The sequence below is a fragment of the Phlebotomus papatasi genome, chromosome 3 (genome assembly GCF_024763615.1).
Source record: "Phlebotomus papatasi isolate M1 chromosome 3, Ppap_2.1, whole genome shotgun sequence".
In the NCBI taxonomy this organism is placed as follows: Eukaryota; Metazoa; Arthropoda; class Insecta; order Diptera; family Psychodidae; genus Phlebotomus; species Phlebotomus papatasi.
Window position 1 is genome coordinate 59,615,059 of NC_077224.1, and position 15,367 is coordinate 59,630,425.

General features: G+C 32.7%; 1 protein-coding gene across 6 annotated transcripts in view; it reads left to right on the forward strand.

The window, feature by feature from the left end:
- The first annotated feature begins 263 nt into the window (after positions 1-263).
- LOC129807052 (dual specificity tyrosine-phosphorylation-regulated kinase 2) overlaps positions 264-15,367 on the forward strand; it is a 58,552-nt gene continuing 43,448 nt past the window's right edge. For 2 of the 6 annotated variants that reach the window (XR_008752224.1, XM_055856043.1), the window contains exon 1: positions 264-1,029. Coding sequence is in view for 2 of the 6 variants with exons in the window: in XM_055856043.1 (XP_055712018.1) it covers positions 1,015-1,029 (15 nt within the window). In the remaining 4 variants the exon portion in view is untranslated. Of the gene's footprint in view, positions 1,030-14,087; positions 14,287-15,367 lie in introns of those variants that run through there. The other 4 variants (XR_008752223.1, XM_055856039.1, XM_055856041.1 and 1 more) reach the window with 3 other exon arrangements.

Genomic DNA, 15,367 nt, shown 5'->3' on the forward strand with positions numbered 1-15,367 from the left:
AATATGTAATAATGCGTATCGCACTGATCTTCACCTTTCGTTTTCTTTTTGCCACATGGTTATAGATTACGCAAATATATGATGACATATTTTGTCACCCATGAAAAGCAAATATATTTAAAGTATATAGGAAAGATAGTATTGAGAACTGAAAGAATGTGTGCATCGATAGAAATATTTCCGGCTTCAGTAGTGGGGATTTAATGCGATAAGAGAGCTTTGCTATATTTGCAGTGATAAGCCATTGCAATTTTGCTTAGTGCAGCTATAAGGTATACCAGCAATTAGATTAGTTTCTCACGAGATCTCGTAAGCAATTGACAGACCTTTAATTGTGTGTTATCTTGAGATATCTCAATGTGATCTTTTGACATAGTCATCAAATTTCACTGAATGTACCGGTAAATTCTCAGATATTTTTCCACTAATCTCAGCCTCGTGAAATCATCCGATATTATTTGTGCTGGTTCTGAGTATTATTTTTTCGTCACTATTGCGCACGCCGCTCTGTCATACTTCTATCACATCGTCAGAAGTCCAGTGTATTTGTAAAAGTGGTTTACTGGAGACTTTTGGTGTGTAACGGAAAGTTGGTGTTTTTCGCGAAAAGACTGAATCTTCCGCGGCGCCGAGACATGGCATCACAATCAGTTATGAGCTGAACTCAGTCGTGGTTACACACGAAATTTATAGCTCCACGAAAGTCACGGAAGTTGTCTCACTGAACCATAATCACCGGCAGCATTAGGAAGGTATCCTTATGAGCCCTGATTCTAATTAACGTGCAAGTGCATAAGTGCTTCATAGTGTTCAGAAAAAAGTCATTTTTAGTGGCCTAAAGTTTCAACTTATTTATTTGTAGTGAACAAAGGTACTTTGTGACAAATTTGCTAGAAAGTGAAAATCTCCAGTGAGATGAAAGATAAGTGAGAAATTCAAGTTCTAACAAAAGACCAAATAAACATCTTTCTGCAAATTAAAAGAAATTCCTTCCGGAAAGGCGCAAATTTTACAATGATTCAAGTTCAGGTGAGTAATTTTCTGCTGTGTTTCTTTGAATAGAGAAATTTTAATGAGACAGTCATAGTCGTAAAAGTGGATGAATACATTCCCTGTTGTCACAAGAAGCCTTCTTGACTTATGAGCTTAGCTTTATTTTGGGTGTATTCTCTTAAGAAAACAATTGAAGATGTTTTTCAAAGCAAGAAAATTCGAAATTCTTGGTAATTTCGAAAATGTCGTTGGAATTTAGATTGCGGATGTCCACAGGGCCAGTCTTCACTTTGTTATAGGTCAAATTGGGCTAACAAACGAAGTTCATAGTTTTCTTGTTCTATTGGAATTCCTTAACACTTTAAGGACTATCAGAACAACGGTGTTCCAAAAAAATATTTGCCTACGACCTGCCAAACCAATGTCTTGCTAAAGATAAGAAACTTCTTGGAAGAAGTCGGGAAAGTGATTTTTCCTGATCCCCAATTTTTGACCCTCTCGTCCTCAAAGGATTAAGCAGTCTTCGGACTAGTGAGGATAAGTCAAGTTCAACAAGACCAAGAAATTCTAAATTACAAGCAAGTACAGTGCTTTTTAAGAACCTGTTAGAGGAACTGTACTAAATTTCGGACAGCTTGAAGTTTCGGCCACTTCTAAAGATTATAGAATGCAAAAAGTAACAAAAAATGTCGCTCCTACCTACGAATGAGATGATGTCAAAAAGATTTTAAATGAATTCCGGAAGGGCAAGGGACTATGAGAATCAAAGTGGTCGAAATATTACGCAAAGCTATGTCTATATTACAGAAAACAAAGATTACAAACTTTCTACAAGGTTCCAAGCAATACTTGTTAACAAATTCATTTTATATTATAAGTATTACATTTCAAACTTAAGACTTTGGCGCTTGTATACAACTATGCTGAAATTTGGAACACTTACCCAGTTATCCTTTATAAATTTCTTTTAACATACGATCATAATCGGTGGCAGCCAAAATCCCGAAAACCAAAATCCCGAACGCCAAAATACCGAAAAGGCCAAAATCCCGAAAGCCAAAATCCCGAATTTTAAAAATCATGAAAGGGATGAAATTATATGTAGGAAAATGTTTAGAATAATTTCCCAAGACACAGAAGATTTCGCTTTGCCTCCAACAAGCGCGGGAGCAATCTTGGGAGTAGCTAATGACACTTTTAAGAATTCAGGATTTTGGCTTTCGGGATTTTGGCCCATTCGGGATTTTGGCTTTCGGGATTTTGGCGTTCGGGATTTTGGCTTTCGGGATTTTGGTTTTCGGGATTTTGACCGGGACCCGATCATAATATATTATGAACAGTTAAGCCGAATTAATAAACCTTATGTCTAAAGCCTCCGTAACGTAATCATTGAAATTCTTTAAGATCTTCTTGACGTGGCCTTTAATGAATACTTACAACTTTCTGTTGAAAAATAGCTTAAATATTCGATGAAACTCATTTAAAATTTTCGAACATCAACGATATGTTGTGTAAATAGAGTGTAATTTATTTTTTAGTCGAGAAACTTTTATATAAGAAAAGAGATCCAACAGGTAGATTTCATATTAATTAGACTTATATGTAGATTAAGAGATAATCCTAGCGTTTATAACTGAAGTTTCCTCAAGAGATATTACATTCAAAGATCGGGTTCGAAAATCAAATAAAATATATATTTTACTTCTCGTTTTGGCCGCGTGGGGTCTGAAGTAATTCCTGTTAGAATTTCGAACAACTTCGAATGTCAACAACGAACGAGACATTTTTGGAGAATTAAACTCTAGTTGTGAACATACAGAAAATGGAATATATTCCCCGGAGAAGTACTCTTAAGTGTAAGAAGTGTAAGAAGTACGCTTTTCCTCTTTGTCCTTATGAAACAGTGAAGAAATCTCAAAATTCCGAATTAGAAATAGGGGTAAGCACGCTAGCTTTTGACGACTCAAGCTTCGGACAATTCAATGTTTTCTCTATGTCCCTTATGCATTTTCCCCATTGCTTTTTTATGAAAATTTGAGGCATTGGACTAGCTATTAAAATATTAATATTATAGTTCCAAATTCATTTATAAGACATTGAAAAAAATGATTTGTGAGAAGCATAAATCGTCCGAAGGTGGCGTCCACCACTTAACGTCCACCATCGTATTAGCATTCTTAATGAACCATTAGACCAACACAGTAAATATACTCCTTCCCTGGAGGGGAATTCTGTAACGTTCTGGCAATGCCATGTGACAAATTGGATTCGAATCTTAGGAGAGCTTTTTCGAAAATGCGATTCTGTAGCCGTGACATTGCCATTTCAACTCACATGGCATTGTCAGAAGTCACATATTTGAGATATCTGGCAATTCAAATGACAATGAATTTTGTTAAACAAATCAACCAAGACGTACTGTATTTTCATAAAATCATCAAGTAAAGGGATTTCATTAAAAAATCAATTAATTGCATTTTCGAACTCATATGATACAAAAAAAAAGCTCGACTGGCATTGTCACTTTTCGAACTCACGCCTGACAATGCCACGAAAATTACAGAATTCCCCTACAGGTTGTACTTTTTACGTTTCGAACAGTTTTGCACAATTGTACTCGTGCCAATTTATTTTAATAAAATCAAATGAGAAGCGTGACAAATTATTTTAAATATAGAAACTTCACAGTTCTAGCATGGTATATCTAAAATATTGAAAAGTAGTATCACCACTCATGAGACGAACATGTGAATTTCACATTAGGTTTTCGATTGTTTTCAAGAAGATTTTTCAAGAGCTTCGGAAAAATCAGATGGATACTTAAGAATATGCAGAATGTGTAATATAAATACATTTTATCATGCAAAATCCGTGAGAACATACGAATAGTATAAAATTTGTATATTCTTTTTAATATTCAATATTCAAATAATAATTTTTTGCATCGCACGTGCGACAGATAAGCTGGTGTTTCCGAAAGCTGGATAAATGTTGGATTATTTGAATGTGTGACAAATTATCCGGGGTATAGATTTTGGATAATTTAAGATCAGCTCAGTAATAACCTTTCGAAGAGTCAGAACCATTCCAAAGCCAAGCCATACCTATTCGAAAATCTACCGAAAGATTAAAGTGCAAGTTCACATACTCGCCGCTTTAGACTGATCGTTGGTAGCTGATTGTTCTGCCATTTCGAATTTCGGTATTCTTGATAGTTCAGTCGTCAATAATGTCAGCAATAGAGTGTAAATGTTTGCTGCAAAAAATTAATTTTTGTGTAGTTTTGTGGAATTGCAGGATGACAGAACGTTTTAATTGAAATTTTATACAAATAAATGTCCTTTTTGTAAACTTAATCAATTTTGTAAAACTTGTTAGTTTAAACGTTCGAAGTTCCAACGGGTTTTTAAGTAAGCTCTCTCTGATGTACCTTCGAAACGGCACAAAAAAACTCAACCCGAAAGTGCTCTAAAATCGGGCAGGTTATTACTGAACGAGAGGATTCTTTCTCCTGGTGGAATTCAAACCAAATTGATTTAAATTAAGATTTTTCGGAATTGGTTTTAAATTAATAAAGATAAAATCTTAATCAATTTTTTTTTCAATCTTAAAATAATAACTTGTCAACATAAAAAATACTCAAGAATGTTCACTGATTCAAGATCTATTCTCACATTTTGTATCTTATAATTTATTATTTTAAAGGTAACAAAAATGTGAGAAGTGTCTGTAAATGACTTATTTAATTTGGTCTGAAGTAACTGGCAATGCAAAAAACTCATAGAAAATAATACAATTTAACGTGTTAAAAATATAAAATATTTGTTAAGTGAATTCTTGTGAAAGATCTTCGAAAAGATTTTCGAAAGACTTTATATTTTCGAATGGTGTCTTATGTGCGAACATTTTATATTTTTCTCATTTCCTTAAATGAATCTGACCTGAGTTTACATAAAATCTGTGACTTAAGAATAGCTATTAAAATATATTGCCACAAGGTCAGATAGAGTGTGTGCGAATCCTGAAAGCCTTCCTTTAATAATTTTATTTATATTATTTATTGGCAAAAAATATAAATGTTATTCTTTCTCTCTCTCTAATAAAAAAAACTTAAAACAAATATTTTATATGGTTAATTGTGTCTCATTTGACTAACCTTATGCGACAAATTATTTCGCCGTTGATAAGATAATTGAGCACAAATTGAAGTCAAAGTGACTTGAAGATTCAATTGTGCCCATGAAATAATGCAATGTGAGCATTTTTTGAGCAGATTTATCACATACCAGATGCCAATTCTCTCTCATCGCTTGGCTTTTGACCTTTCACCCTCGCAATATTGACGTATGTTTACAAAACATGATTTCAATTGCGGTAAACTAGAGCATTTCCATCCATTTTCTCTGAAGTTCCGCGCCAATTTTTCACTGGGAAATCTTACGAAAGAAAAGCCTTGAAGTGAGCATATACATGTTAAGTGGTCATTCTTTTTTAAAGAAATAATATATTGTTCACATAATAAATTCATATTTACCACCCGAGAGAAATCACAAATTGTACCTGACCCAAAATTCACTATAAAAATTTTGCTTTTTTTTCTGCAAAGTGAGAAGCGAAAAATTGACTTTCAGCATGAGATTACAATCAAATGTAGTCATATCCTGAGTAATTAGTGAAATATATTGAGGTCAAAAATGTATAAACTATTTTCCATTTAATATTTAGTGGTTGTTTTTATTGAAAAAGTCACCGTAGCGTAAAATAGAGGTTTTCAACGATTGAGGGGCGAAGAAGAAATCCATCGTTTGGGAAATCATAGAAAAACAGCTTTTTCTTTGTCTTTTAAAGTTAGAATTAGACATCAATATTGAGTTCTCTGCTTTTTGCAAAATTTATTACTTTTTTTTATACTACTCAACTGTGGAATTCTAAAGTGGTTCCAAGGTTACATTTTCTGATTCCGCGTGCATCAACATCAACTGCTTATAATAAACTAAGATTCACTACGCAGTGTAAATATTAAAAGAATGCCATGTATAAAAAAAATTGCATAAGAATTATTTCAACTCATTGCATTATATTGCAACTTTCTGTGAGTTTGTCATGTTCAATCTGTTTCCATATTTATTGATTTTTATGATCTTGAGAAAGAATGATAATTAACTTACAAGCCGTAATTTAATTAGCCTTTGTGAATTGTTTGACTTTTCTGGAAAATATTTATTACGACCATTTTCTATGCAATTTCCATAGTTCTTATATTCAATTTGATAATAAAATTTTTTTTATTAGTTTTATTTGGTAACTGATACACATTATGAATATTAATTAGAGATTATTTATGATTATGAGTGAAAAATACAAACAAAAAGATTCTGTAATCTACTTAATGTGATATGTGAATTTTTTAGGTTTAGAAATAAATTGCAATATTTCGTAAGAGTTCTTTTTTTTAAATTGTTAGTCTAATTTAGAGCTTAAAGCTATAGTTCTTAATCAAGAACAAGTGCAAAACGCTTAAGAGTGCTAAGAGAAATTTGGGATAAACAATTTGAGAGAAATGTTAATTATTTCTATATAACGAGCCTGTATTTTAAATACAAAAATATTTTATAGTTTGAATTTTTTAGTTTGACTTTAGGATACTCCTTCAGAAATTTAACAAACTATATTTAGGAAAATAATGCACAAGTTTGTTATTTTTAAGAATAAGCTGTCGGGACGACTCGAGTTTTCAGCAGGTCCGTGAAAATGTATGGTCACTTCTGGTTCTTTGAAAAAAACTTAGGATTCTCAGGATTATCTAAAAAAAGAAACATATAGGCTCCCCTGGTTCACACATAAATTCTCTAGGTTCCCAGAAAAAAATTACGGATTTCCCAGGTTCTCTGAAAAATATGACTTATCGGTTTCCCTGAAAAATATATGGATTCTCCGAATTCTCTGAAAAAAGTGGAATCCTCCGGGTAACCTAAAAAATGTCTTGATTCCCTGAGTTCCTTGAAAAATTTATGGATTCCCCGAATTCTCTAAAAAAAAACTAGATTCCCGCGTTTTCTAAAAAAATTTAGATTCCTGGGTTTTCTAAAAATGTCTAGGTTCCCCTTGAAAAATTTATGGATTCCCCGAATTTTCTAAAAAAAATGTAGATTCCCTGGTATTCTAAAAAAGATGTCTAGGTTCCCTGAGTTCCTTGAAAAATTTATGGATTCTCCGAATTCTCTAAAAAATGTAGATTCCCGGGTTTTCTAGAAAATATCTAGGTTCTCTGAGTTCCTTGAAAAATTTATGGATTCCCCGAATTCTCTAAAAAAATGTGGATTCCTGGGTTTTCTAAAAAACGTCTAGGTTCCCTGAGTTCCTTGAAAAATTTATGGATTCCCCGAATTCTCTAAAAGAAAACTAGATTCCCGCGTTTTCTAAAAAATGTCTAGGTTCCCTGAGTTCCTTGAAAAATTTGTGGATTCCCCGAATTCTCTAAAAAATGTAGATTCCCGGGTTTTCTAAAAAAATGTATAGGTTCCCTGAATTCTTTGAAAAATTTATGGATTCCCCGAATTCTCTAAAAGAAAACTAGATTCCCGCGTTTTCTAAAAAATGTTTAGGTTCCCTGAGTTCTTTGGAAAATTTATGGATTTCCCGAATTCTCTAAAAAAAAGGAAGATTCCCGGGTTTTCTAAGAAACGTCTAGGTTCCCTGAGTTCCTCGAAAAATTTATGGATTCCCCGAATTCTATAAAAAAAATGTGGATTCCCGGGTTTTCTAAAAAATGTCTAGGTTCCCTGAGTTCCTTGAAAAATGTATGGATTCCCCGAATTCTCTAAAAAAAATGTATATTCCCGGGTTCCCTAAAAAATGTGTAGGTTCCCCGAGTTCCTTGAAAAATGTATGGATTCTTCGAATTCTCTGATAAAATGTGGATACCCGAATTTCCTAATAAATGTGTCGGTTCCCCGAGTTCCCTGAAAATTGTATCGAATCTTCGAATTCTTTGAAAAAATGTGGATTCCCAGGCTCCCTAAAAAATGTATAGGTTCCCCGAGTTCCTTGAAAAACATATGGATTCTCCGAATTCTCTGAAAAAATGTGTATTCCTGAGTTCCATAAAATATATATAAGTTTCTTGGACTCACTAAAAGAGAATTATAGGTTCCCCATAATTTACGGAATAAGGGTATTCCGTGGATATCCCGTTCAAAGTGGTTTGAGTTCCACGAAAATGATTACTCATTTTACTGAAAAAAAAAACCAAATACCAATAAAAAACAATTTTCAAAAAACAAGGTTCCAGTATCAAATATTAAAAAAAACTGTGCACAAGAAAATAATTATACGGGAATCTGGGGCACTACCAAACATGGGGTAGCACGAAACACTGCAATTTTTTAATCAGATATTTGACTTCTAAGGACAAGATCTATAGGAATTTATAGGCACTATAGGGATGCTTGTCTACTGAAGAAATGGTTGAGATATTCCAAGTAGTTAAGAAATAAAAATTAGTGTTTGGTGCTACCCCGTGTTTGGTGGTGCCCCAGTTTCCCCTAAGTACACAAAAAAATCCTAATCAAGAATAATGCTCCGTGCCTTCTCTGACAGTAGATCGAAAACTAAATGTCTTTTTGCAAAATAAATTTAAGAAGCCAATACTCAAAATTTCGTTATTTATTAATTTAAAAAATAAGTAAATAAAAACAAATAATTACGTAAAGCAATATTCACATATAATTAGATCATGAATTTCATTCATTTTATATTTTAGTTTCGTATTTCTCTGATTGTTTAGTGGTTAAAAGCTTTCAAACAAAGCATTAAAAGCTCCAACCAACAGAAAGTGTGATGGGAATAAAACATTTAATGGGATTAAACATTTAAAACCGAATGTATATAATTATTTAAGAAGATATGTATTATAAAATTAATATCCTTTTTATTTGATCACTTTAACTTTTAATTAGTTTAAAAAACTTTAATTATTTCACAATTTAATTCAGTTAGCCAAGTTTTATTTCTATTTCTTATTTTATTCCTGTGTTTCAAATGAACATTTGCTAAATGCTTTTATTTGTCTGTTAAAGTTTTAATATTTCTCTAGATAATACTGCTATCTTCTATTATTTCAATTTACTGAATTTGCTGATGTCTTTTTTTTTTGTATCAAAAAATTTTATGTCCGCTTGATATTCTACTAAATTTTATTCGTGTCTCAAAATAAAATCTTGGCAATGGGTATATTTTTCCTGATTTTGTCTTCCTGTCCTGAATTTGTGTTTGGGGAAAAAAAATTGAAACTATTCCAGAACTATTTTGCAAAGTTCTTCCTCCATCTCATACCTTGTTATTTTTTTTTTGCCAAGTGCTTTTACATTATGTAAGTTGTGTGACATTGTAAATATAGATTTGCAACACCGGAGATGAATTCTTTTTCGGGGAGAGAGTCATCTTTATCCCTTTCTCACCCATAGAACACACAAAATTCGCAAAATTATTGATCTGCGCACCAAGTTCTGACACATATTTCTGAGTATGGGAGATGAATCGGGTCCAATCGGATCACAATGGTCCTTCACGGGAGAAAATCCTCTCCGGCCATGCATCTCTTCCCTGAGGGTCATTCCTATTTGGTTTGACCGGAAACCCGGAAAGTTGCTAAATTCTATTCATATACCAATTGATCTTATTTTATCCCCGGGTAGGATTGCTCATCTAAATTTGGTATTTTACGTTTTGATAGAGGCGGCAACATTGAATTGTATTTTGATGCTTTGCTTTGAAGATGGGAAATAATATACGTTAAAATTGCGACAAGGATAAATTTAATAAAAACTTAATGAATACCATTCCAGTGCCAAGTTAATTAGTGACTGAAGGTGAAAGGGCAAATAAAAAAAAGAGACAGAGGAGATTTATGATGGGAGACTCCAGAAGAAAATTAGATACTGGGTGAAAACACCCTCAAGCTATGCATATCGATTCACGAGGGAAATTCAACAGATTCCTCTTTAACTCTCACCAACCTTGATGCTATCACGCAAAATCCCAAGATGTGAAAACTTACTCAATTGCGTCGTCCTTGTGGAAGGGTGTAGGGCATTTTATGTACCGGATGAATCTACAAATAGCTCGTAGTAATATTAAAATTCTTATGGTATTCTCAATAGTGTTGATAATTGTGTTTTGCAATTGTTGCACAACAATTATGATAAAACACTTTGGACCTTCTTTCTTTCTATTATCTTTCTTCATGGTCTTTGAAGTCTTAAGTATGCATATTTATATATTTTTATGAACGAAAGAGAATGGAATGCTGAGTGGGGAAAAAAAAACTGATGGCATATATACATAATGTAGAAATTTCCGTTGATCATTGAACCCTAAAACAGGGACCCATTGAGACTGTCTGCTATTCATTTGAATGTTTCTACAGAGACGAACTTTCTAGATTCTGATAGAAAGTAAAATTCCCAGAGATTGAAATCATATTCCCTGGAGTTGGCATCTTTATTGGATACACAATTAATTCCACCTCTGAGCACTGTGACTATGAAACTTTAATTCTGTGTAATTGAGGAAGAAGAATTCCTTTTCCAATTGCCTTACACTGCAATTGACTTAATTGAATCAAATTCCCACCCTGAACAATATTATTTATTCCAAGTGTCGTTATTTATTTGGTTTGTCTGATAAATTAGGTTACAATCTATCATAGTTCCGCGGGGAGAACTCCTAAAATAGATAAACGATTGCGGAAGATTTTATTGAGTGATCGGAATTCTTAATTTCTTTATTGGAAACGGTATCACTTTAATCTCTAATAGTACCGATGATTAATATTAACCTTTCTCGTAGTTATCATTTCAAGTGCCTCAGATTTCTACGATTGTAAATGTAATAAAAATACTGTACATTTCCAAATTGGGGGTGTAATAATAATAAATAAATAAATATTGATCATAACGCCAATTAAAAACGGTGAAGTGGTCTTAGGAAGAAAAAGTTATCTCTTCTTTGATAGGAAGGAGCTTAAAATTTTCATATTACTGGATAAAGTCTGAGCCTCATGCCAACTAAAGTCTTCTTTAAAAATAATATATACATTATTTATTAGTATAGAATTATAATTAGAATTGGCTTGAAATTAAGAAATGTACAATAGTTTATTTTTTGTAATATATTGGTCTAAAATATTTTGTAACTGTTACAGTTAAAACTAAATATAATTTGGTTAGTAGAAAGTTAAATTTATTTTTATTTATTGTGTATACACTCTAGTCACACACTTTTCGTATTGCGGCCACCGCCGTCTTAGCGTTGATGACCAACCTGCGAAATGAATATCAGTATTCAGTTTATCAGTATTCAATTTAGAACATCCAAATTAGCAGTTTAAGTGATAATGCCTTAGATACATCATTTACCTCAGTATCATTTCGTAAAATCAAAATTCGCGTTTCTTTCTCTCTCAATAGATTGAACCAGAAATAAATATCTTAAATAATTAAAATTATAATTGAATGTAATTGATGGCTAAAATAATTTTCAAATTAAATTTAAATTAAATTTCCAAATAATATTTATCGATTAGCCATTATTTTCGAAGAATTGTATGTTTTGTATTAAATAAATAGTTTTGTATCTTATTAAAATTTTTATAAATTTTGTGTTTTTAAGGACTGTTCCACTTTGGTTTCGATTACAATTAATGGGTATTCTGAATTAGGAGGCCAAACATTTTTTTCGCAGTATAATTGGAAACACAGAGAAATAGCAAAATTTCTTGAAACTTCTGAAAAGAAAAAAATACAAGATGGCAGAAAATTGAGTAGATCATTGAAACATCTCGTTGTTTCAATCCTAATTGTTGGGAAATATCCAGTCCGTAATTTTGTTCCGAATACAAGATCTAAAAAACCATTATCATAAGCAAATTTCATATATTTATAATAAATAAAACCCAAAGAAAATCGCTAAAGAAAACTTTTTTAAAGATTTAAAAAATGCATTTGTGGGACATCATTTGAAATTTGACCTGCCATAAAGAATACAAAAAATAGGATTTTAGCTAATGTCGGCCAAAATCCTGAACCCCAAAATTTCGAATATCCAAAATCTCTGAACAGCCAAAATATTGAATAGATCAAAAGAATAATGTTTAATAAATAATTAAACATTAACGAGTTAAAGTTTTCGATATTCTATAGGTGGGGTATCTGACGGATTATATAGGATTCAGATCTTCCGGTGTTCATCAGAGGCTGCTGCTTTTCCTCAATTAAAAACTCAAAATTTTTCTCCAAATTTATCGATCCTTGGTATGGGTCTTCCTGAGTGGGTCAATTTAGATTTTTTTTAATTAACTGGGAAACGTCTAACGTCTGCTTACATCTACACATCACCAAAAGCACTTTTCAACTTCTTGAGATTTTGTATATTCTTATTTTCTTTGTTTTCTTGAAAATTCTTGTCTTGCTGTTTGCTCACTCTCAATCATTTTGTCTATACAAAGATCCCAAGAATATATGATTATACAACATCCCAAGAAGTTGATGTGTACTACCACTGGTGATGTGTACATGTAGGCAGACGTTAGACTTTTCCCAGTTAATTAAAAAATTCTAAATTGACCCACTGAGAAAGTCTCATACCAAGGATCGAAAGCTTTGGAGAAAAATTTTAAGTTTTTAATTGAAGAAAGGAAGCTGCCCCGGACGAACACAGGAAGATCTCAATCTAATGTTTTCGATGTTGGTTCCAGCACTTGCAAACATTCTCAGCGCTTTTTTAGTTTTCGTCTCTTTATCTTCGAAAATAGGGTCGGAGGAATGTCTGTTCGACAGGGAACCCCTATTGACACTTTTGCCAAAATCTTGAAAATTATTTAATGAATCTAGTAAAATATAAGTAATATAACGTTTTTTCTGTAATATATCTTTTACCATAAACAGAGATGTTCAAATTTCATATCCCAAATGGTACAGAGTAGGGTGTCAATAGGTGCTAACACGAGTTCTTAAAGTGTCAATAGACGTTCCTTTCAATTGTCTTTTGATTTTTTTTTTTGGTTTATCTTTCGATTTAAGCAATAAAATAAATCGATCTTTCTAATCTTGTAATTCAGGAAACACCCTTAGTTTGTATAAATAGCTCTTGTTTGGAGTGTCATAATATTCTTCCGAATGTGACATCCTATCCCTATGTGATCCAAACTACCTCAAACTTGTGTGTTTGTCCGTTGTCCCTTGCTTCATGCGGAACAGGGGATTTGATGTCGGTAAGTCCGCTTGCCATTAACGTGGCTGTTTTGGACAACACAAATTTAATTTTAACAATGCCTTTTGAAGGGGCGTGGCCTAAAATATTTTAAAGAAAAACACAACCACAAGAGCTAATGTTACTTTTCATTGGAAATACTGCTAAAAGCAAACACCCATGGTACACTGTTTGTGTTTTAGAACGCGTGTTTAATGTCAGATTCGAACCTAGGACCTCTGCATTGCAAACCTAGTGATTTAACCATTTAACATAGGGAATTAAAATTGTTTTTGTTGTTTTTAGTTTCTTGGGATTAGGACTTTTTTATTTTGAGCCGGCTTGGAACGGATACGGGAAGGATATCAAGAACCCTAGCATGTGACGTCATTCAAGTGCAAATGACTCTCCAACCCTTTAATACTTTACTCATATTGCTTTCTCATTCTACCTCTCTGGCTTCCTTTTTCCTCTCAATGTTGTCGTAATTCCCAATGGAATATCCTCTGATAAGGAAGCAATGAAATACGATTGTAAACCGTGAGAAGATTATATTTCTTAGCTTATAAATTTAATTGATGAGGGACATTTATTCCATTATTTATTAATTCCATGGGCCAGCAAGAGAGAAACCAAGAGCGAGAGAGAGAAAGAGAGATATCGGAGGCTCTCATGAGAGACTTTCGAAGGAAAAATTTCTGCAGTGGTAGGTTAGTTGTCTCAGTCTAACTCATTGATAAATTATAATTTTGTTGCATTTTAGCTCTTTTATGCTCTGAGAGTGAAAGAGAGCTCAAATTTTATTTGATTAGGTGCTTCTCTTGTACTGTGAGAATAATATTTTCAGTCTCGAATGGTTGCTCAGCGAGTATAGTTGATAGTGTTTTGGTGACTGGTGTCAGAATAAGTATCACAAGACAGAGAGAGAAAAATTTTGAATCTAATAGGGACAGTACAAGAGTGAGCAGGAGACATATTCTGCAGTGACATGGACAATGGTTTAAAAGTTTGTGTTGATTCCAAGTGTTTCTTTTTATACAAATCGTATGATTCTTCTTGGTCAAATCATAGCCTTATGTATAGCTACCACTTAAGTTCTTGCATCTCTGGAGATGCAGAGAATAAGAAGAACATTGGAATTCTAAAAGCATTTTTTAGTCTACCACTTGTTATTCACTAAACTAAACATACTATACATATTTATTATTCACTATGTATATATTTTCAATGGCTGTCTCGAAATTCTTCCTCCTGCTTACAATATTATTTTTATATTAATTTCTGTCATGTGTTATTGTGTCTATGACAAAGACTACAAGATTCTTAATGAAAGTTGTACTAAGAGTCGCCTTGAAGCCATAAAGTCCATTGATTTCCCTTTGTACATTATTGTTACACCGTTTGGGAGAGAAGTGAAAAAATAACCGCCCACATCATCCAATACTCTCCAAACAAAAATAATTTAACGCTATTTGATTTTATTTGATGCTGTTTTTTCATGTTATAAATAAATTGTATGAGGAGTCAATGAAAAAAAAGAATAAATCCATATGAGAGTGTTAACCTCAAATGATGGATTTCGCATAAAGAAATTTTGCACTTTGTGCCAGGTTTTTAGCAAACATATATATTGTAACTGTATATTTCACTCTAAGCTTTCAAAAGAATATTTGGCAAGAAGAAAAAACAGAATTTTTTGTTAAGAACTTTGAAAAGTGATTGATCAAAGTTTCTATTCTGCGTCCTCATTCTGGGTCATTAAGATGGTTTTTTTTTTCATTCTTCTTCCTCAATTCAGCCAAAATGAAAATCATCAAGCGTCATTTGATGACGATGTTATTTCGTTTTGGACTCATATTACTCCCCCAAAATTGTAAAATAAACACTGTTTGATTTCTTTTGTGTGAACAAATATCATGTGAAGGAAATGCCGAGGGTATAATGGGAATGATAGTTTAGAGACCTAACGAAGGATTTGAGTGATTTATTATTAGGCCTTCAAGGTTTTTTCTTCGTGAAATTTCATCTTGTGTGGGAGTTAGCATCTTATATTTAGTGTTATCTATTTCATACCACTTGAAATTTTTTTGATAATTCATTGCTATAACTGCGTTTTATAGCAGGT